General features: G+C 40.6%; 1 protein-coding gene across 3 annotated transcripts; it reads left to right on the top strand.

Annotated features, from left to right (window-relative positions):
• The first annotated feature begins 2,652 nt into the window (after window positions 1-2,652).
• Window positions 2,653-22,418, top strand: PICK1 (protein interacting with PRKCA 1). Of its 3 annotated transcripts, none has more exons than XM_081331209.1 (13): window positions 2,653-2,864; window positions 5,658-5,748; window positions 8,872-8,983; window positions 10,082-10,210; window positions 10,317-10,383; window positions 10,501-10,590; window positions 12,185-12,238; window positions 13,402-13,464; window positions 17,594-17,727; window positions 20,142-20,234; window positions 20,497-20,547; window positions 21,679-21,823; window positions 22,110-22,418. In XM_081331209.1, the coding sequence occupies exons 2-13, from the start codon at window positions 5,708-5,710 to the stop codon at window positions 22,361-22,363; spliced, it is 1,233 nt and encodes a 410-aa protein (XP_081187335.1). In that variant the 5' UTR covers window positions 2,653-2,864; window positions 5,658-5,707; the 3' UTR covers window positions 22,364-22,418. The 3 variants fall into 3 exon arrangements, with proteins under 3 accessions (XP_081187335.1, XP_081187336.1, XP_081187337.1); XM_081331210.1 differs by having other exon boundaries at window positions 2,662-2,802; window positions 5,662-5,748; XM_081331211.1 differs by having other exon boundaries at window positions 2,688-2,864; window positions 5,662-5,748.
• The last annotated feature ends 1,690 nt before the right edge of the window (window positions 22,419-24,108 follow it).

The following is a 24,108-nucleotide window of genomic DNA, read 5'->3' as shown; positions in this document are numbered from 1 at the left end:
ACTTGGCAACTGGTGTGCATTTACAAGTCATAGTGCTTCCTATGGTCACATGATCACCATTTGTGATCTTTACAACCAATGAACAAAGTTAATAGGGAAGCCAGCAGGAAGTCACAGATCGCAGTCATATGACATCATGCTTAACAACCCACAGTAATTTGGTTAATGACTGCAGTTGGAATTGACAACCACTGTTGTCAGGCGCGTCACATGATTTGCCATTTTAAGCCAATTCACCTAGAAACAGAGTCACCTATTCCAATTACGGTTGGTGAGGATTATCTGTACTCTGCATGTAACGAAGCCTTTTCTCTTATGCTACTATGAAAGTTAAAATTCAACTGCAATGGAATGGCTGCATGTTCACAATCTTCTTTACACCCTTTTTGGAGTAAAGTTATACAATATGTTGATAAAATTGAGAAAACTGTGACTTTATTTTTTATTTATTTGTATTTAGTTATTTGTATTTACAAATAATTCAAGGCAATGAACATATCCAGCACACCTCCTATTTTCCCCACTACACCACCCCTACGAGATGGCTTGGGCTGACAGAGAGTGGCCAGCCCAAAGTTATGCAGCTGGCCTTCATGGCTAAGGCTTATAGTCACCTGTTTTCTAACCTGATGCCTTAACCACTAGGCCAAACTGGTTCAGATATGTATTTTATATTATAGTGAATTATATACTGATTACTTGAGATTTAGCATGCTCAGAACAAACATGGATTTTTTTTTGTGCTCTAGCAATAGAAGAAATAATAATTCTTGGATGGGAAAATAGATTTCGGAGATATGTGATTTAGCCATTTCTTTTGGTCATCTGCATGCAGTGTTACTTATCTAGTGATTTCTATTCAGGTAAAATATTTCCTGTAGAAAATATGTCCAACTAGCCAATCTAGTTAAATAATCACACTTTATTCCAGATGAAATGGTTAATCCATTTAGTCTAGTGTTGTCTACTCTGATTTGCAGGAGCTCCAAGGCATCACCTGGATTTCAGGTGGGATCTTTCCCATCACCAGCCACTTTCTTTTTTTTTTTTCTTTTTTTTTAGCTAGAAGATATCAAAGTTTGAATTTGGAACTCTGCATACAAAACAGATATAGTTACAACATATGGTGATTATTTTCTCACAGTACTGTTGCTTATAATGGGTCCTTCACCATAATTCAATTAGTTGGAAGAATCTATTACGTGTCTCACATATATGAACATCAAACTCCTTCCTACGCATGACGTACTGCCTTTCAACATGGGTGGCTTCACTGTCAGATGCTTTGATCAGTACACCCATTCATATCACTTAACTGTGAACTTAAAATCTAAAGCAGCAAGGGAAAGAGAAGTAATTGTTAACAAAGTCATGTTCCACACAGACACATTTTTGAATAAAAGAACGGCCCTCTTCTTCATGTCAAAAGTCAGGTCAGAAGACCCTTGGTTTTTCAGACATTTTAACAGCTGCTGGGGAAAAAATGGCACATGATGCAGTAAGATTTCCTCTCGATTCCCTAAATCAAATCCTCCTTTTAAGACTCGAATTCTTTTGCAGAGGTAAAAATATATGCAATATTTTCTCTATTAAGCTACACCTCACACTTGTCTGTATACTTGCTTAGTGGTATTGTCAGTACATAAATTCCAGCAGTGCTATATAATTAAATCTTGTCATTTGCTAGTAGCCATGAAGTACTTAAAAAAAGGCCTAAACTCATAGTGTGACCATGTTTCTGCTTCTATTAGAACAAAACCTAATGAACAAACTTCTGAGTTTGTTAAACCAAGCGAGGAAATGCAAGTAAGAGATAAAGAAGGTCTTTGCTTTCAGCTGCCCTAAATGTTGAACTTGAACATAGAAAATAATATATTTGCCTTTTATCTCATGGCAGATATCAATGTCTAGGAGCTTTTTAACATTTAATATTTATATTTTATTGGGTTCTACTAATCTAGATTAAATGTTTATATATATTGCTAGTCTATGTATGATACGCCGTACAGTAAATAATCACAGATGTTAATTAGCTTCCCAATGCTAGTATATTTCATCTGCCTGTTTTTTCCCCCATCCTGGTGTCTTAAAACGTATTAGTGTTTCTTAAACTTGGCAACTTAAAACATGTGGACTCCAAGTCCCAGAATTCCCAGCATGATTCCTACTTGTAAAATAACTCCCATCTTTCTTTTGCAGGAAATAGTGGGACCAAGAGGGCAACACTGTGTTTCAGCCACTTGCCAATTTGAAAACCCGTGAAAACGTTTGCTACAACCAATCCTCCACGTCTTTCCGCCGTTTTACTGAAAATGTTGCCCTCCACTTTCCACCTGCTCACCTTAACTCAGAGGTAGGCAACCTCGGCTCTTTTATGACTCATGGACTTCAACTCCCAGAATTCCTGAGCCAGCCAAGCTGGCTCAGGAATTCTGGGAGTTGAAGTCCATGAGTCATAAAAGAGCCGAGGTTGCCTACCCCTGCCTTAACTAGTGAAAGTAGACGTCTCCCCTCAGTTGCCCCGCCCCGCCTTTGTGACGTCAAGAGAGCATCTTACTACAGTACCGAGACGGCTCACTTCTAACGCTAGATCAAGCTTAGTATCGCGAGATGTTATTAAGGTGCTGTTTCCCCCCCCCTCCCGTGTGTCTCCTATACCTTCCTTAACTCAGAGCCTCCTGGATCTATGCAGGTTGGGGGCGGAGTCCTCCGGGCAGGTTTGACAGTGACGTGGGAGACTTTCTCTTTCTCCCCCCCCCACCCCCGGGTCCCGCTGCTTTTACGGAAAGAGAAGACGGGTAGGTGGGCACGGAGTTCGAGACAGGCTTCCGGCGAGGCAGTGGTTGAAAGGCTCCATTTCCCTGGTGAGAGCGTTGTGCTTCCTCTGGGAATATCTATGGAGATTCTCAGTTATCCAGGTCACAGTTATCCCAAAGGTGCTTTTTCACGAGGCAGCTGGACGTTCTTGAAGTCCAGTTGCCTCGTGAAAAGGCACCTTCGGGATTCCTCTGGGAAGGGGCCAAGAGGGAAGAGAATGATGATTTTGGGGAGGAATGGGTTCCCTATTGGCTTCGTGGGTAAATCTTGACATTCGTGGACGGGGAAGGTTGGAGTCCCGCCTCTCCCTAGTTCTGCAACTGAAAAGGGTAGTAGTGTTTCTGGTCCAGATTCCCTCTTCAGGCTCAAGTGATTCCTATGGCTAAGACTTCCAATGGGAAAAATGTGCCCCGCTTGCTTACTTGCATAGTTCATTGTTGCTTTGCTGAATGAGAGAGAGAGAAAGGAGGGGGGGGCAGCTTGGATTTTTTTTTTATTAACCCATCTGTACCTTGCAACAACATAGGGACGCGGTGGCTCAGTGGGTTAGGATGCTGAGCTTGTCGATCAGAAGGTTGGCAGTTTGGCGGGTCGAATCCCGAGTGCCGCAACAGAGTGAGCGCCTGTTACTCGTCCCAGCTTCTGCCAACCTAGCAGTTTGAAAGCACGTAAAAATGCAAGTGGAAAAATAGGGACCACTACGGTGGGAAGGTAACAGCATTCCGTGCGCCTTTGGCATCTAGTCATCCTGGCCACATGACCACAGAGACGTCCTCGGACAAGCGCTGGCTCTTCGGCTTTGAAACGGAGATGAGCACCGGCCCCTAGAGTCGGAAACAACTAGCACGCATGTGCGGGGGAACCTTTACCTTTACCTTGCAACAACGTGTTCTATGGACATGTCTGTCTGCAGGTGATTTTTCAGCCCAAGTCAATTTTGCAGCCTGGTGGCTAAATTCAGTTTTTTCGGTCCTCACAACTAACAGTTATTTATTAGATTTATATCTTCTTTCCTCCAGAAGATCAGGGTGGGATACATAGCTCTGCCTCTTCCAATTCTTCTTCGCAAAACTCTTTGAAGTAGGTTAGGCTGACATAAAGCAACTGGCCCAAGGTTATTCAATGAATACTGTATTTGTGGCTGAGGATGAACCAGAATCTCTCCAGCTCTAATCCAGCACCTTAACCACTATGTCACATATTATACCAGTATCATCATCATCATCTTCTAAAAATAAGTGACTGCACCCTCAGAAAGACGCTTTAGCACCAGTTTGTATTTACCTATCTAGGGGATATTAAAAGCAATTGACGTTAAGGTTTTTAAGGCCATTCTTAAAAAACTATTACATCGATTTTCCAAAATACAGGTCACAGTGATGTTTCCAAGAAATGGCAAAATAGGAAGAGAAGAGATAACGGTTGTCAAAGATCAACAGTTAACCTATTTGAACTTGTGTAGCAGATTTCTCTCGTTACAAATCACATTGATTTTTGAGAATGCACATGTCTTAAGACATAGTGCTGCAGCTATTATGCATATATATATCGTGTATATATATATATATATATATATATATATATATATATATATATATATATATATATATATATATATATATATATATATATATCTTAAAATGAGTTATGTGTTCAGTAGCTAGCACAAATGTTGATAGTTAAAAGACAGATTTAAGTTTTGACAGCTCCACTTGAAGTAGTTTCCAGTTGAAAAGTCAAGAAGCAGGACTAGGAAATTAGGGCTGCTTGAGATTGAGAATTACTGCCAGCCAGACCAGGCAATACAGTGTTATATAGACTGGTGAATCCGATAAAATAATATTGGTATTTTTGGTCTGATGCTTTATCCATGAAAAATATTTGATATACTACAACCCCAATTAGGATCGAAATTTTGGCTGCTAAGCGATGTCATTAAATGAGTCATCACGTGATTTTATTACCATTTTTACCATGGTAGTTAAGAAAATCATGTAGTCTGTCTTCCCCAGTTGATGTTACTTGTTGGAAACTGCTGGAGGGTCACAAATTGTGATCATTGTGATAATAGAATCCTGCAACCGCTTGTGAAATGTGAGCTGGCTGTGAAGTGCCCAAATTGCAATCATGTGACCACAAGGGTAGTTGATTATAACTTTGAGGACAGGTCACTTTTTCTGAGACTGCCATAACTTTGAACCATTATTAAATGTCCTATTAAATGGCCCATAAATGAACCATTATTAAATTTCCTATTAAATGGCCCATAAAGCACTAGCAATTATAGAGTGTTATGCCACAACTGCCCAGCACGGTCATGTGACCACATTTTGGAAGCTTGGCGACAGGCTCACCTTTACAACTGGTTGCAATGCCTGCAGTCATGTGACCATGATTTGCAACTTTTTTCCTGGTTTATGGCAAAAACACTCATTTGGGAAGAATGGGTTCATCTTTGCCACTATAACATTTGCTTAATGACTGTAGATTTGCTTAATGACCACAGTGATTTGCTTAATGATGTCAGATATCAGCTAAGCAGAATCATTACTTGAAGACTGGACTTGAGAAATATTATAATTTAGCATTTGTTATAATGTATACTCTTTTAGCTGTAAATGTTTCAAAGTTAGGAATGAGGCCTTTACATTGTTTTGTGATATGCTTCTTATATTATGAATAACTTCACAGATTGTTTAATAATACTAACCTGAGAGAAGGCAGACAGTTTTTCTTACTGTTCAGCAGATAGAAGTTAGAAAAGCAATGACAAAGATTTTGCTGGGCATATGAAAAGACGAGATTAGTACTCTCCATTGATGACCTTTTTTTCCTTTTAGGTAGTCTGGAAAAATCAGATTCTTTACAAAGTCATTAGTAGTTTAAAACAATGTTTGCAGACCTGGAGTATGACATTGAGGAAGACAAGCTGTAAGTTTTTTTTTTCTTTTTCCCTGTTTCCTGCTAGTAGTGTGTATCTTTGTATTTGATTTGGGGGAAACATGAAACTGGAATTAGAATTGTTTGGAAAGCACACAACAATAATTACTTGACTGAGAAAAAAAATTGTAATAAGAATTTAAAAAATAGCAAAGCACACTCAAAGCCTAGTAGATTTAGAGCTAAATCAAAATGCCTTAGTTCTGGAGCTTTATTCAGTTACAGATCTTTTTCTCCAGTTTGGATTGGGAAAGAGCATTCTATAGAAGCTAAGTGAAAATCTTCAGTATTTCCTTGGTTAAATGACTGGGAAAAACATGTAAACTGGGCACTTATGGATATAGTTTAGATTAATTTCTCTGTTGTTATTAGGTGATTGCTATTTTTCAGATTTTACTTGATTCAATTTATATTCTCCTGGCAGACTTATTACATAGATTGTGAATTCAGAATCTAACAGATTTGGAGAGAACTGAATGAGAAAATAATAAATTACAATAAGAATATAGATATATACTGTCAAAATTACAGGAGAAGCTTGTGATATACAGTCAGGTCCAGAAATATTGGGACATCGACACAATTCTAACATCTTTGGCTCTATACACCACCACAATGGATTTGGAATGAAACAAACACATTGTGCTTTAACTGCAGACTGTCAGCTTTAATGTGAGGGTATTTACACCCAACTCAGGTGAACGGTGTAGGAATTACAACAGTTGGCATATGTGCCTCCCACTTGGTAAGGGACCAATAGTAATGGGACAGAATAATAATCATAAATCAAACTTTCCCTTTTTAATACTTGGTTGCAAATCCTTTGCAGACAATCACAGCCTAAAGTCTGGAACGCATAGACATCACCAGACGCTGGGTTTCATCCCTGGTGATGCTCTGCCAGGCATCTACTGCAACTATCTTCAGTTCCTGCTTGTTCTTGGGGCATTTTCCCTTCAGTTTTGTCTTCAGCAAGTGAAATGCATGCTCAATGGGTTCAGGTCAGGTGATTGACTTGGCCATTGCATAACATTCCACTTCTGTCCCTTCATAAACTCTTTGGTTGCTTTTGCAGTATGCTTTGGGTCATTGTCCATCTGCACTGTGAAGCGCCGTCCAATGAGTTCTGTAGCATTTGGCTGAATGTGAGCAGATAATATTGCCCGAAACACATCAGACTTCATCCTGCTGCTTTTGTCAGCAGTCACATCATCAATAAATACAAGAGAACCAGTTCCATTGGCAGCCATACATGCCCACGCCATGACACTACCATCACCATGCTTCACTGATGAGGTGGTATGCTTAGGATCATGAGCAGTTCCTTTCCTTCTCCATACTCTTCTCTTCCCATCACTCTGGTACAAGTTGATCTTGGTCTCATCTGTCCATAGGATGTTGTTCCAGAACTGTGAAGGCTTTTTTAGATGTCGTTTGGCAAACTCTAATCTGGCCTTCCTGTTTTTGAGGCTCATCAATGGTTTACATCTTGTGTTGAACCCTCTGTATTCACTCTGGTGAAGTCTTCTCTTGATTGTTGACTTTGACACACATACACCTACCTCCTGGAGAGTGTTCTTGATCTGGCCAACTGTTGTGAAGGGGGTTTTCTTCACCAGGGAAAGAATTCTTCGGTCATCCACCACAGTTGTTTTCTGTGGTCTCCCGGGTCTTTTGGTGTTGCTGAGCTCACTGGTGCGTTCCTTCTTTTTGAGAATGTTCCAAACAGTTGTTTTGGCCACGCCTAATGTTCTTGCTATCTCTCTGATGGGTTTGTTTTGTTTCTTCAGCCTAATGATGGCTTGCTTCACTGATAGTGACAGCTCTTTGGATCTCATCTTGAGAGTTGACAGCAACAGATTCCAAATGCAAATAGCACACTGGAAATGAACTCTGGGCCTTTTATCTGCACATTGTAATTGGGGTAATGAGGGAATATCACATACCTGGCCATGGAACAGCTGAGAAGCCAATTGTCCCATTACTATTGGTCCCTTACTAAGTGGGAGGCACATATGCTAACTGTTGTAATTCCTACACCGTTCACCTGAGTTGGATGTAAATACCCTCAAGTTAAAGCTGACAGTCTGCAGTTAAAGCACATTGTGTTTGTTTCATTCCAAATCCATTGTGGTGGTGTATAGAGCCAAAGATGTTAGAATTGTGTCGATGTCCCAATATTTCTGGACCTGACTGTACATGTCTGAAAGTGTCAAATTTTAATGCCTGCAGGAAAAATAATCAGTTTTTATTTTAAAGAGAGTAAGTCCGAGAAGTAAAAATCAGTGCAACAGTGATTTGTGTTAGAAAATAATAGAATGAACTTTGTAAATTTACATCTGGTTTTTATGTCGCTATGAAACTAATTTAAAATCTAAGAAGAGCTGACTGGAAGTTAAGGCTGGTAATCTGAGGCTAAAAACTATCACCAAGTGACTACAGTTTAATCATGCAAGACATTTTGGCTCTTGCTATGCTTCTGAAAATAATTTACATGGTTGAATCAAGATGAACAAAGATTTTGTTCACATTTTATATATATATATATACATACATACATATACATATATATATATATATATATATATATATATATATATATATATATATATATATATATATACATACATACATACATACATATATATACATACATACATATATATATATATATATATACACACACACACACATATATATATACACACATATATATTTATGTATATATACATATATACATATATACATATACATATACATATACATTACATATATATATATATATATATATATATATATATATATATATATATATATATATATATATATATATATATATATATATATATATATATATATATATATATATATATATATATATATATATATATATATATATATATATATATATATATATATATATAAATTTAATATAAATTTAGAGGCCACCCATCTCACTCTCAGATTGTATTTTATTGTTGAATTTATCTTCTTAGTCTGAACCTTGATATTTAGGAAATAAATATCTAACACAATTTTGATTCCTTTTATCTATATCTCTGTTGTGGTAAAAGGAGCAGTTGGCAGGTGTTTTTGTTTTTATGTCTGTTTTAGGGGGATTCCTACAGTACCTGGAACAGTGACCTTGAAGAAAGACTCTCAGAATCTGATTGGGATTAGTTTAGGTGGAGGAGCCCAATATTGTCCCTGCCTGTATATCGTCCAGGTTAGTGTTAGGGAAGAGGAATATATGCTTAGAAAGAAAAAAAATAATAAAAATTGCGTGCAACATCTTGGGAGTAGAGTTTTGATTGTGGGAACATTTTTGAGGATCCAGCCTTGTAGCCTGTAGCAATAGGAACAACAATAGTAACAGCAACAAAGAAAGGTGGACCACAGTGTGTGAAGCTTTATGGGATAATAAATAGTTTATTTTTTTTAATGGACTATCAGTCTATATGTCAATGAGATAAACAACTGAACTGATGTATTTTCTTATCTGGTATAGCTAATTTCTCTTTCATAAAAATAAGTTCATGGCCTGGAATAGAAAGATACTTCAAATTCCTTGGTTCTTATATGTGAGCTCAAAATTTAAAAGAAATCCTGCCACAGATGTTAAACAAGAGGAGTTCAGGGAAAATTCAGTCGTAGTTTTGAATGTACTCTAATTTCAAAAGGTTAGTCTATGAACCTTCTCACAAGTGGCAGTAAGATTTCTTTCAGTGTCTAATGAAGTGTGATACGGGAAGCTGCCCAAATGGTGAGTGAACTATGGAAAGTGAAAAAATTTAACTGGTTTGAAATCTCTGAACTAAAAAACACTTCAGGTCAGCTAACAGCTTTTATTATAGAAGAATGGATATCAAATAAACCTTCAGTAGCATGGCATATTTCAACTGGGAACACTAGTTTTTGGATGGCTTCAGCACCACACAGTATAGATAAGCAACAAGTGTTTATGAAGGTCGTGTCATGATATTTCTGAAAATTAAGACACTTTATAAGTAACAAATGTGGCAAGAAAATTAGCAATTATGCATGGAAACTTTAGTTCCTTCTCTTTGGCTTCTTTCATCATAGCCGTCACACTTAGACTTATGTACCACTTCACAGTGCTTTACAGCCTTCTCTAAGTAGTTTACAGAGTCATCATATTTCTCCCAACAATTTGGGTCCTCGTTTTACCAACTTCAGAAGGATGGAAGGCTGAGTCAACCTTGAGCCGGTCAGAATTGAACTCCTAGCAGTGGGCAGAATTAGCCTGCATTCTAACCACTGCACCACCTTGGCTCTTCCACCATCACTATGTATTCCTCCTCAGGTATTTGACAATACTCCTGCAGTTCTCGATGGAACGTTGGCAGCTGGTGATGAAATCACAGGCGTGAATGGGAAATCAGTCAAAGGAAAAACCAAAGTAGAAGTAGCCAAAATGATACAGGTGGTGAAGGTGAGATACTTTAAGGCTTGCTGGAATGTAAATTGTGGATTTTTGCTCACTCACATAGTTGTGCCTTTCTATTACAAAACCGTAATATTTGGTTTTGGTCTTTTAGGGAGAGGTGACAATTCATTACAACAAGCTCCAGGCTGATCCAAAGCAAGGAAAAAGTTTAGACATTGGTAGGAAAAACTGACTCTCTTTAAAAAAAATTAGCCTGTTTCTGTGAAATGCAGGGATTATGCTACATGTTGGAAAATGCTGCTTATGGATTGTAACGTCTCTTTCCTGGAATGCAGTGCTAAAGAAAGTGAAGCACCGCCTGGTAGAGAACATGAGCTCAGGGACAGCAGATGCCTTAGGACTGACCCGAGCTATCCTCTGCAATGGTAAGTAATATGCAAGAAGCAGTGTGACCATTGGTGCTGGTTGAGCCAAGTGCCATCACAGATTAAACATTCTCAACAAATATGCCTTTTCCTGAAATTGAATCTCGTTCAGTTGATGATGTTGATACTTGGCTCATAACTGTGGGGTTGAGAGCCAATGTAATATACTTGTTAAATACCAGAGATGCCCGCTTCAAACCTCACCGCTTTAGGGTGATCCTCAGGTGAGCTACTATATCTCTATCCTAGCCCTCCAGTTGTAAGGCAGGGCAGTAGCCATTCTTTATAGTGATCTGCCAAGCTTATCTGTGGTCTCAGAATGAAATTCTGTTACCTTTGTCAAGCTTTTTACCCTCTCCAAAGGTCTGACAAGTGCATAAAAGCATGGCTGTGTCAGGAGAAATGGCATCTGTGGGCAGCATGGGCTTAAACTTCGCACTATTCCCATCATGTCATTTAACCCATAGAAAGGGCCCTGAGAAAGAATTGGGATATTGAGATGGTCAAAAAATGCCTGTTTATTTTGAGATTAAATCTGTAGCATCAAGTGAATGGCTTTCTACAGCAATGTAGAAATTAGATGATAGTCTTATTAAAACTTTATGTATTGTCTTTGAGAAATTATGAAGAAGAGATGAAGAGTCAATTTGGTGAAAGAAAGCAAATCTTCCTTTTAAAAATGAGAGGGTGAAGGATTCCAGAGAGTTAAAATTTTGTATTATTTCCTGGAATATTCTAGAATGTATCATAAAGATGTTGATTCAAAACTACTTTGAAAGCAGTGTGGTAATTTGCAGAAGTCAGCATGGATTTGACAAGAATAAGTTGTTTTGGACTAGTCATATATCACTTTATGTCAGAAGACAATTTTAATAAATCATACAGAGTGCTCATCAGTGCTTCACAACATTGAAAAGAAGTTATGAAGTGGACGATAATGGTCCTAAATCTATTCTTCAATGTTGTTGTTATAAAGAACGTGAAGAGGATACTTACCAGATTGTGGAAACTGGGTGTGATAATATCTGAGCAAACAAAATAAAATGAAGCTGGTTCTCTAGAGAAATCGGTTGAAAAATAACAATGAAATTTAAAGGCCATAAATGCAAAAGGATATCTGATTCGCTTAGGAATAAGGTATGAAATACACAAGGGCATCTGGCTTGATTGCAAAGTTAGTATGAGTCAGCAGTATGAGGATGATGCAAAAACATGGAACATTTTTAGGCTGCATCAATGAAATAATTTGTTTCCAAATCATGGAAAACAATGGTTCCACTTTATTATGCCATAGACCTAGCCCACCTCAAGCAAACATTAATCTTTTCAGGAAAAATGAAACAGGTTCACAAAAAGCATGAAAGTAATCAGGGCACTAGGAACGGAGGCCCAATGAAAAGGTATTGAAAAAAACTGGACATGTTTAACCTTGAGAAGAGAAAATACTGAGAGATACAATGGCAACTACCTAGAAAGAAGGTCAATGTTTGGCCTCCATCGTTACAGACTGCAGGATGTGAAATAATAGATGTAACGCTTTATGCTCCTAAAATAATTTACTATTGTAGTCAACTCATTTTCTTTAATGTTATAGATGGGTTGGTAAAGCGATTAGAAGAGCTAGAGAGGACTGCAGAACTATATAAAGGTAATCACCCTTTTTTCTTTGTGGTCTGGAAATGTCATCTTACAGCTCATATCAATGATGATTTCTTGGAAGATCAATTGATTTGAGTAAGTATATTGTACACACATGCAGGCTTTCAGCCCTTAATGATATGCGGGCAGTGGCAGGTTAGACCTACTTGCATCTGGAACATTGGATGAGTAGATGTGGACTGTCCCTCTTTCACATCTACAAAGCTTTTTTCCACCCACTGCCTTTTTAAGATAAACCCCCTCTTACGCAAACACCCAGAATTAGGTAATTCCCCACTAGTGACTTACAGCACCTTCAAGAACATTCTAACCATTATTGTGCCAAATAATAATTATGACAGACTTTATATCATTTCAACAGTGGCTGATGATGCTGTGAAGATACTGTAAATCTCTCCCACTCCATTAACACACAAGAATCGAAAAACAATAAAAACTCCCCTCTTATGGGCTGACATTGCATTGTCTCCCCCCTTCTGCTATCTTGCAAATTAGTACAATAACAGTTTGTGAATTTGAGAGTGAGTGTTTCTCAGCTGTTTAGAAGGAAACAAGCAGTAGTAGAAAAAAGTAAATATCTTGGAGCTACACGTAGATCTTGAGATCAGGATCGTATGTGACTGGTGGAATTGCCCATTCTGTTTACCATACAAAAGCATCTTGAAGCATTATTTTGCTTGATATATTGACAACGTGGCTTATTATCAGTAAAATCTTCAGCATGGCTTATTTTCAGTCTCATTGACAAGTTATTTGGTCTGTAGGTAGAGCTCCTTCCCTAGAGCCCCAAGCAGATTTCTTTTATCAGAAGGCCATGGAAAGAGTTGATGCTTTTGTGTGGTTTATAATGAATACGTCAGTTGTGGCAAGCAAATTATTCCCAGAAGCACAAAACAGAGCATGATCAGTGAAGAGCAAAGAATGACATTTGCATTCAGTCAGTACAACTTTCACCATTCAGTTACTTCTGCAGACAATCTCAGAATAAAAACATATCAGTGTTGACTTGTCCCCAACCATATTTTGATTTTGTTTTCTTTTACCAAACAACTGGTTTAGTGTTAAAATGTAGACTAAAAAGTAACAAAAGTTCCTAGATAAATGGGATTTTAGTGAATGGCTAGTATTTTTTTCCCCTTCCTCTTTGCCTAGGGATGACAGAACATACCAAGAGTCTTCTCAGAGCCTTCTTTGAACTGTCTCAGACTCACAGAGGTAAATGGGTAGAGGATTTGCCAATTATGGCCATAACCTCTTTAAAAATCACATAGCAGTTTGAATTGAGATGCTAATGTGTGCTCCACCTTTTTTCCCCCTTCTGTTCAGTCATGTCCAATTCTTGGAGACTGCCTGGACAAATCCCTGAAGTTTTCTGGGCAAGGTTTTTCAGTAGTGGTTTGCCATTGTCTCCTTCCTAGGGCTGAGATAAATTGACTGGTTTTGTGCCTAAGGTGGGACTAGAACTCCCAGACTCGCAGTTTCTCGCAGTCTGACTCTGCCAACCTGACTTAATTTATTTTTTAGTTCATTGAAATTAAAATAAATATGCAACTAGCATGCTACAAAATAAACAGCCAAGTAACAGCCAAGATTCTTCTGGGCCCTGCTAATGTCTGAGAGGTATTTATAAGAAAAAACTAATAGGAATCTGCAGTGGTGTTTTGGAAGCACGCTTAGTTACCTAGAAGAAAAAACAGAAGAAAACTAAGGAAACAGAGAACCTTGTGGGGATGTATCTCAGGTTTATGATTGGCCATAACCATCATAGCACCAATTTTGTGAGAATGGCCATAATATTCTTTCCAAAGGACAGGAGCCTCCGTCATAAATTTAATAAGAGGCCCCTGGTGTACTTTTTAGCTCAATTTTTTGTGGGGTTAGGGAGGGGGGAGGGTTCTCAAAAGGTTTGGTTTGAGACTGGGGGGGTTCCACCAACCGTTTCTCAGACCAGGCCTGGGATTGATCGTGCCGTGACGAGGCTTGGGTTGGGTGCCTCTGGGGCCCCGGAGCGGGGTGTGGGTTTGTCTATTCCCATGGCGGTAGGGAATGGCAGCAGGCGTATGAACAGGGGGCCGTATCAATATCCAGGAGTGCGTCCCCGCTGTCTTCGAGCGGTGATGCGCTCCGACCCCCTGGTTTCAGCCTATGGTTCCGGGAGCGAGGATGAGCAGCCACCTGAGCTCAGGCTCGTGTATCTTAATGCCAGGTCCGTAGCCAACAAGGCTCCTCTTATACGTGATTTGATCGAGGAGGAGCATGCGGACCTGGCTTGCATCACGGAGACCTGGTTGGGCCCAGAGGGTGGTGTCCCTCTGGTTGATCTTTGTCCATTGGGTTTCCGGGTGCTGCACCAGCCTCGAGCTCAGGGTAGGGGTGGAGGAGTGGCTGGAGTCGTGAGGGAGACCTTATGTCCGCAGGAGGCCACCGTTGTCCAAATAGTCAGGTGTGAGTCCCTCCTCCTGAGATGTGGCCCTAGAGCTCAGTTGGGCTTGCTACTGGTGTACCTTTCGCCTAGTCGCGCAGCAGCAGCCCTGCCTGAGCTTCTCGACATCCTCTCAGGGTTGGTAATTGAGTTCCCCAAACTTATGGTTTTGGGTGACTTTAATCTACCATCCCTGGGGGGATCATCTGAGTTAGCTCGGGACTTCATGGCTTCCATGACGGCCATGGACCTGACGCAAGTTATTCAGGGTCCAACTCATGGGGGGGGGTCACACGCTCAATTTGGTTTTCCTATCTGGATGGTGGTTACATGATCTAGGTGGGGGTTCTCCAATTGTTATACCCCTGTCATGGACCGATCATTACCTCCTGCGGTTGGTCTTCCGTTTTGCCACTCCCCGTCACGGGGTGGTTGAACCAACGAGATGGTTCTGCCCTAGGCACTTAATGGACCCTGAGCGGTTCCAGGCAGCGCTTGGGCCCCCACCTGCCTCCTTTGCTCACAGCTCGGCCGATGCCCTAGTGGAAGCCTGGGAAAAGGCGGCCATGGAGGCACTCGACCGAGTTGTACCCATGCGGCCCTTGGCCCGGTGCAGATCCCAATGGGCACCATGGTTTTCCATGGAGCTCCGGGAGATGAAGCGTCGGAGACGGGGCCTAGAGAGCTGTTGGAGATCCAGCCGATCTGAATCCGACTGGTTGCGACTAAGGTCTTTCACAAGATCTTATCTCACGGCGATGAGGACGGCAAGGTCTAATCACTTTGCCGCCCTCATCACGTCCGCAGATAATCGCCCGGCTGCCCTGTTTAGGGTAACTCGCTCCCTCCTTAATCAGGAGGTGAGGGAGGAGCCCTTGCAGGGTCGTGCCGAGGAGTTTAGTCAACATCTGTCGGACAAAATTGCTCGGATTCGGACCGGTTTGGACTCCGACTGGGCAGAGTCTAACGATGAGGACGAGGGCAGTCTTGTCGATATTATCTGGGAGGAGTTTGATCCTGTGACTCCTGAAGATGTGGACAGGATCATGGGGAAGCTGAGCTCCACCACGTGTTTGTTGGACCCGTGCCCCTCCTGGCTGGTCTATGCAGCCCGGGATGGGACACGAGGCTGGCTCCAGGCAGTGATAACTGCTTCTTTGAGGGAGGGTAGTTTTCCTGCCGCCCTGGACCCAGCTGTATTAAATAACTTTCGTCCGGTCTCCAACCTTTGCTTTCTTGCGAAGGTTGTTGAGAGCGTGGTGGCGCATCAGCTCCCTTTGTTCTTGGAGGAAGCTGATTATCTAGACCCGTACCAATCGGGTTTCAGGCCCGGGTACAGCACGGAGACGGCATTGGTCGCGCTGGTGAATGATCTCTGGCGGGCTCGGGACAGGGGTTGTTCCTCTGTCCTAGTCATATTAGACCTCTCAGCGGCTTTCGATACCATCGACCATGGTATCCTGCTGCGGCGCCTCAGGGGGTTGGGAGTGGGAGGCACAGTTCTGCAGTGGTTCTCCTCCTACCTTCTGGGGCGTTCGCAGTCGGTGTTGGCAGGGGGGCAGAGGTCGACCTTGAGGCCCCTTGTTTGTGGAGTTCCTCAGGGATCGGTCCTCTCGCCTCTCCTGTTCAACATCTACATGAAGCCTCGGTGAGATCATTCGTGGTTTTGGAGTTGGTTATCATCAGTATGCTGATGATACCCAGCTTTTTATTTCAACTCCAAACCACCCCAGTGATGCCCTCGACGTGATGTCCCGTTGCCTGGAGGCGGTCCGGGTCTGGATGGGGAGGAACAGGCTTCAACTCAACTCTGACAAGACTGAGTGGCTGTGCGTGTTGGCATCTCGGGAAACGCAGAATATTCCACCTCTTAATATGGGGGTGAGTTATTACCCCCCGTAGATCGGGCTCGGAACTTGGGGGTCCTTCTAGATTCACAGCTCTCCTTAGATCATATAGGAGCTGTGACTAGGGGGGCCTTCGCCCAGGTTCACCTGGTGCGCCAGTTGCGGCCCTATCTAGACCAGGATGCCTTGCGTACAGTCACTCATGCGCTCGTGACCTCTCGTTTGGACTACTGCAACGCTCTCTACATGGGGCTGCCCTTGAGGACCACGCGGAGGCTTCAACTGGTGCAGAATGCAGCCGCGCGAGTGGTGCTGGGGGTCTCCCGATACTCCCATGTTACACCTCTGCTCCGCAAGCTGCATTGGCTGCCAGTTGCCCTCCGGGTGAGATTCAAGGTGCTGGTAATGACCTATAAAGCCCTACATGGCATGGGTCCGGATTACCTACGGCAGCACTTGCTGCCGGCATCAACCTCCCTCCGTCCAGTGCGCTCCCACAGAGTGGGCCTCCTCAGGGTGCCTCCAATCAGAGAATGTCTGTGGGCGCGCCAGACCTATGGAACCGCTTGCTGGTTGAGCTCCGGATGGCCCCCGACCTTCGCTCCTTTTGGCGCGATTTAAAAACTTATCTATTTGAACAATCTGGCCTGGTCTGATGGGTTTGGGTTTGGATCTAGTTTTAACACAGTTTTAATTATTATATTAGATTGGGCATAACTATTTAATTCTTTTTAACTTCTTTTAACTTTTGTATTCATATTTTGATATTTATTGCCCTGTACACCGCCCTGAGTCCTTCGGGAGAAGGGCGGTATAAAAATTTAATAATAATAATAATAATAAATTATTGGAGAACTAGCTTACTGACTAGAATGAGATTTAAAGTGGAACAGCATAAAGTCTAAATCAGCTGTTTGCATTCTGGTGCCCTCCTGACATGTCAGGTTTCAGGTTCCATAATCCTCATGGTATCAGTCATTGTCTGAAGTGAAAAATTGAGTAATATATGCTAGAAAATACATCTATGATTTTTGACTCCAGTTTCTATTGCATGTTTTTGCTGTATGATGACCAGCATTTGGTGATGTTTTTTCGGTTATTGGTGTACGGGAACCTCAGCCAGCAGCCAGTGAAGCTTTTGTAAAATTTGCTGATGCTCATCGCAGTATTGAGAAGTTTGGAATCCATCTTTTAAAAACCATTAAACCAGTAAGAATATGTGTTTTATCTTTATTATTCTCAAAAGAATAATTCTTTATATAAAAACTGTACATGGAGTTTCTCACATGCATGCTTAGAGACTATATTTTTAATAAAAACAGTAACTATAATTGATAATTTAAATATCTATTTGTTGTTTTATAGTAATGGTTGTATGCTGCCTGGAGTCATTTCATGTGAGATGGATGGCCATACATATTTACTAAATAAAATAGATAAGGTATCATTTTAATATGATAATCTAGGTAGGTAACACAACTGAGAGTTGAGAAGTTTTATATCACTACGTCTGAGATACAGGTAGTACTTGACTTACAGTTGCAAGAAAAAGTATGTGAACCCTTTGGGATTACGTGGAGTTTTGCATGAATTGGCCATAAGATGCGCTCTAAACGTCATGTAAGTCACAACAATAGAAAAACACAGTCTGCTTAAAATAATACTACACAAACATTAGCTGTTGTCATGTTTTAATTGAACATAACATGTAAACATTCACAGTGCAGAGTGGAAAAAGTATGTGAACCCCTAGCCTAATGACTTCTCCAAGAGCTAATTGGAGCCAGGAGTGAGCCAACCTTGACTCCAATCAGTGTGATGATATTGGATGCGTTGCTGACAGCTGTCCTGCCCTTTAAAAACACACACCTGTTTTGGGTTTACTGGTCTCAAGAAGCACTGTCTGATGTGAACCATGCCTCGCAGAAAAGAGCTCTCAGAAGACCTACGATCAAGAATTGTTGACTTGCATGAAGCTGGAAAGGGTTACAAAAGTATCTCCAAAAGCCTTGATGTTCATGTGTCCACGGTAAGACAGACTGTCTACAAATGGAGAAAGTTTAGCACTGTTGCTACTCTCCCTAGGCGTGGTCATCCTGTAAAAATGATTGCAAGAGCACAGCGCATAATGCTTAATGAGGTAAAGAAGAATCCTAGAGTGTCAGCTAAAGACCTACAGAAATCTCTGGCACATGCTAACATTTTTGTTGACACATCTACAATAAGGAAAACATTAAACTAGAATGAGTACATGGGAGGACACCACGGAGGAAGCCATTACTGTTCAAAAAAAATATTGCAGCACGTTTGAAGTTTGCAAAAGAGCACCTGGATGTTCCACAGCACTACTGGCAAAATATGCTGTGGATAGATGAAACCAAAATTGAATTGTTTGAGAAAAACACACACTATGTGTGGAGAAAAAAAGGCACAGCACACCAACATCAAAACTTCATCCCCACTGTAAAACATGGCAGAGGGAGCATCATGGTTTGGGACTGCTTTGCTGCCTCAGGGCCTGGACGGATTGTTGTCATTGATGGGAAAATGAATTCCAGAGTTTATCAGGACATTTTGCAGGAAAACGTATGACCATCTGTCCGCCAACTGAAGCTCCGCAGAGGATGGGTGATGCAACAGGACAATGACCCAAAGCATACAAGTAATTCAACAAAACAATAGCTTCAACAGAACAGAATACACCTTCTGGAGTGGCCCAGTCAGAGTCCTGACCTCAAACCGATTGAAATGCTGTGACTGACCTTAAGAGAGCGATTCACACCAGACATCCCAAGAATATTGCTACACTGAAACAGTTTTGTGAAGAGGAGTGGTCCAAAATTACTCCGGATCGTTGTGCAGGTCTGATCTGCAACTACAGGAAATGTTTGGTTGAGGTTATTGCTGCCAAAGGAGGGTCAACGAGTTATTAAGTCCAAAGGTTCACATACTTTTTCCACCCTGCACTGTGACTGTTTCCATCTTATGTTCAATTAAAACATGACAACAGCTAATGTTTGTGTAGTATTATTTTAAGCAGACTGTGTTTTTCTATTGTTGTGACTTACATGACGTTTAGAGCGCATTTTATGGCCAATTCATGCAAATTCATGATAAAAGGCATAAGAATGTGAGATGGTTTCATCTGACTACACCAGTGAGCTACAACTCTGCTTTATATGGCCTCTTTGTTTATTAATCTGAGGCTTTCCACATGACCTATTAATTCAGCTTCCTCTTCTCAATTCTTCACAAGCTAAGCAAGAAATAAGGACAAGGCACTTTCTCATATCAAACTTGAGATAAATTTCATTAGTCTGCCTTGTCTTGAATTGAGACAGGACAGCATATGGAGATAGCAGGGTAGAAATAATATTGTTTTGGATTGGAACAATACAGCACTGGTACTTGGAGCTAGCTCAGAAATAAGATTGTCATCTAGTCCATATAATGAGAAAGTTAATCTATTATGTGTCAAATGGCTTAACTACTCTTGAGAGTCAGCAGAAATGTCCCCAAATCATACACTAGTTAATGTTGGATGATGAGCCTTCTCGTATGCAAAAGCTTGTCTATTTTATTTTGCTTTATCTTCATTTTTCACTCCCAGTATTTCCTTACAGATGTTGACTGACTTGAACACCTATCTAAACAAAGCAATTCCTGATACCAGGTTAACTATCAAGAAGTATTTGGATGTCAAGTTTGAGTATTTGGTGAGCTGTTCTTTTTGTTTTAATTATTCGTCTAGAAAAAACAAGAGGCTTAAAATGCATGTTCTTTGAAAGAGAATTCCAATCTTTTTATGCTTTGAATTTACACTCAAAGAATACTGATCAAACTTCTGCTTTTTTATTTTGTGTGTGTATATATCTAACAATTTAATGGAATGGACTGTGGAGCATTTTATTTTTGTCTTTGTTACAGCTGGTTGGTTATTGTGTAACCTGTAACACTGTGCTTGTTGTTCCCTTTCAGTCGTATTGTTTAAAGGTGAAAGAGATGGATGATGAAGAATACAGCTGCAATGTAAGTACCGAGGTTCTAATTTCTACTGAAATCCCAGATTTGTTCATAGACATACTCAGATACTTGCTTGTTTTCAAAGATTTAAATTTAGGGAAGTTTATTGTGTACATTCTGTATTGAATCTTGCATCGTGTTGCCAAGTCTTATCAAATGAACCTTCTAGATGCCTCCATTTCCCCTAACTCTTAAGGTGCTTACGAATTAAGTTTATACCTTATTTCAAATTTTCAAACTGAAATGTTTTATGTCAGCTATCATTTTCATCTGCCATGCTTTCAGGGTAGCTTTTCCATCTTGATGCCTTCCAGAAACATTGCATCAGATTGGAATTTTGAGTGCAATAACACAAAATTGATTCTCTTGCATTCCACGAACATAGATTGTTTACGTATTAATGAGTTCTACTGAAGAGAGGCCAAATGTTTGATTGCCACTGGATAGAAGCGGGATAGATAATATCCTAGTGACTCAATACAGAGATGTATTTGGTGACTTTTGTTTCCCATAATGATGACTATGATTTCCAGCACATCATCCCCTCTCAGACTTAGATGGAAAGGCCAAAACGTCTGATAAGCATCTGGTATGCCATTATTTTTATTTGAGCAAAAGAAAAGCTTTCTAAAGTTGAAATTTTGAGGACCAAATTCATAGCAGACTTTTCTTTTTTATTGAAAAAGCATATAGTCAGAAATTGAAAAAAATATAGTTGATGCAAATTACAGAGATTAAAGTTTAAAGATTAAAATTAAAGTTTCAAGCAAATGACTGCAGGAGTGTTGAAAAAAGTCTGACAATATTGATTTGCATTAAAGCTTCTATATGGGATAGATTCATCATTAATTTGGAATGGAAAAACGTGACAATCTTCCTGATTTGTTCCTTGATCTCATTTACTATGTGATGACCTTGTGATGAGTTTCTGCTTCCTTAAATGTTTATTTTCTTACCCTCAGGGTTCTAGGCGTCTGCTCCTTCAGTAAAAGTTGCTTTAATGTCTGTTGGCCAAGTAAAGATGTAGCACCATCATGTGAGGAGCTCACAGTTTGCATGAAAGAAGCTTTAATACATATATGAGATGTTGCCTAGTCTACCCCATCGGTTGTTATAGTAACACAGTATTTTTGGTAGGCCATGGGAGAACCTCTCTACCGGGTTGGAACTGGGAACTATGAATATCGTTTAATCCTGCGCTGCCGCCAGGAGGCACGTTCACGTTTTGCCAAAATGAGGAAGGATGTGCTAGAAAAGATGGAGCTGCTAGACCAGAAACATGGTAAGTGTGGTTGCCTTTTCTTTAGATTCAAATGACCTCCCAGAAAGTTGAGTGATGTAGATCTGCAGATGAAAACTATCAAGAAAATCAATCAAGCTCCTTAGAAACAAGAATACTGGATGAAAAGAAAATATGTTTGACCCTGAAAGAGCCAAACTATCATCTTAGCCATTTGTAAAATGCTGGATTATTGCCATGCATAGAAAGACAAGCACATTTTAGGCTATAAACTGGGGATAATGTATATTTTTGTTCCTCTTTGTTCAATAATTTCCCTCCTTTGCAGTGCAAGATATTGTATTCCAACTCCAGCGTTTTGTGTCCACGCTTTCCAAGTACTATGATGATTGTTATGCTGTGCTAAGGCATGCAGATGTTTTCCCAATTGAAGTGGACCTAGCACGTACCACACTGAGTTACGGCCAAAAGGATGTCTTCACGGATGGAGCAGAAGAGGAGGAGGAAGAGGAAGCTGGTGGAAGTAGAGAATGTCATAAAAAACAGGAAGAAAATGGAGAGAAACTCATTGATGATGCCTGAATTTCTGAATCCTGTTAAAATCCCTTCAGAGACTGATAAATTCTATTTCTCTAGATACCTTGTCCACAGTGACTCTTCTGTTTGTACAAATCCAAGTAGGGAATCAAGATTCTGTGTTGAATAGGGGCGTTTGGGTAATCTTGCAAAAAAACAACAACACAAAATCTCTGTCCATTTGTGCTTTTCTCAAAATCTCACTGACCTCCTCCAGAGCTGGTGGGATTGAGATTACTTTTAAGTAGCCTTCAGGCATCTCCCCAATATGGCTTCCTGCGCAGATGGACTGTGATTAAATATTCTTCTCTCTCTCTCTCTCTCTCACACACACACACACACACACACACACACACACACACTTTTCTGACATTTTTAATCTTGAATGACATTGCTGTTTCTCTGCATTGTCAAGACCCTTAAAAGGGAGACATAAGATTATTGAAGTTAACAGAAAGTCACTACCATTACACCTACACATTTTTTTTCCTTTTGAATGTTGCCTTTGTGGCAGAAAGACTATTATGTGCATCCCCCTGGTGCCCCTTTCCCCCTCATTAATCATCAATTCGGCAGCCTTAGAAATGAGAATAAATAAACTGTCAAAGTAAATGGGGAGAATTACTAATATTTCTCATACTTTGTTGAATAAGTACAATATTCAGATACGATTTAAAAACAATTACAAAAATAAGCCAGAAATAAAATCAAAAAGAAGAAAATTGTCTACAATAACATTTATGCCAATGGGGACAATCTATCAGAAATCGTTGATAGAATATATTGCAGGTAATCCTTGAGTTACAGTTCACTAAGTGACCGTTCAAAGCTACGGTATAACCCTCCCCAAGTACTTACGACACAAAGTTACAAATGTTGCATCACCATAGCGGTCATTCACCCTTATGAACGACCACAGAGGCACTGCAACATTTGCCCTGCCTATTCCCCTTCCCCCGCCGGGTCTCCACAGGCACTAGGCCTGTGGATACTCGCCCTTGCGAAGATCTAGCGAGCCTTCGGTTTCTTAGTCTGGTCTGTTCTCTGCAAAAGGAGGCCTGGATGAGATATGTGGCAAAAGGCTTTGCAAACGGAGAGAATGCCTGAAGCACCAAATCCTTCCCTCCATTTGCAAAGCCTTTTGCCATCTTTGCCACTGAGAACAGAGGCCGGGAGGCACATGGATCCCTGCAGGCCTTGGTAAGCCTTTGCTCAACGTGAAACCGTGGCAGAGAGGCTGTAGAGGAGACAGCACCCTTCATCATCAAGATCTATGTAAGGTAAGTGACTCGGTCAGGCAGGATGGGGAGAAGGAGGAAGCCTGAGATAGTGGGTTGGTGAAGGCCTTGGGTGGTCAGAAGCACTAGGCCCCCCATAGCCTTCCCCACCCTGAGATACCTTGTGCATCTAATTAATCGCACATTCGATCAGCAAATGCATGGGCAAAAGCAGGAAGTAATCATGTTCAAGGTATGTGATTCACTCCTACGAATCCTTAGGTTATGAATGTAATTAGCAGGTCCATTACATTTGTAACTTGAGGATTACCTGTACATGATGGTTAGTAATGTAATATTTTTGACACTGTCACTAATACTCTGAGAGAAAAAAAATCTTCCCCATCCTATATTACAGTTTCCATAGGCTGCCACCCTCTGGTTGCAAGTCCCATCCCCCACATAGTAACACAGTTGAATGATGCTCAAAATTTTGTTGAGTTTTCAAATAAAATAGTCTAATTATAAAGCATT

This window comes from Vipera berus (assembly GCF_964194415.1).
Source record: "Vipera berus genome assembly, chromosome: 6".
NCBI lineage: Eukaryota > Metazoa > Chordata > Lepidosauria > Squamata > Viperidae > Vipera > Vipera berus.
This window is presented reverse-complemented; position numbering and strand designations above follow the sequence as displayed.

Coding starts and splice junctions, on each gene's coding strand:
- PICK1 (XM_081331209.1), top strand. CDS start 5,708: ATGTTTGCAGACCTGGAGTATGACATTGAGGAAGACAAGCT. Junction 10,211..10,316: donor AAATGATACAGGTGGTGAAG/GTGAGATACTTT, acceptor TTGGTCTTTTAG/GGAGAGGTGACAATTCATTA. Junction 10,384..10,500: donor AGGAAAAAGTTTAGACATTG/GTAGGAAAAACT, acceptor CCTGGAATGCAG/TGCTAAAGAAAGTGAAGCAC.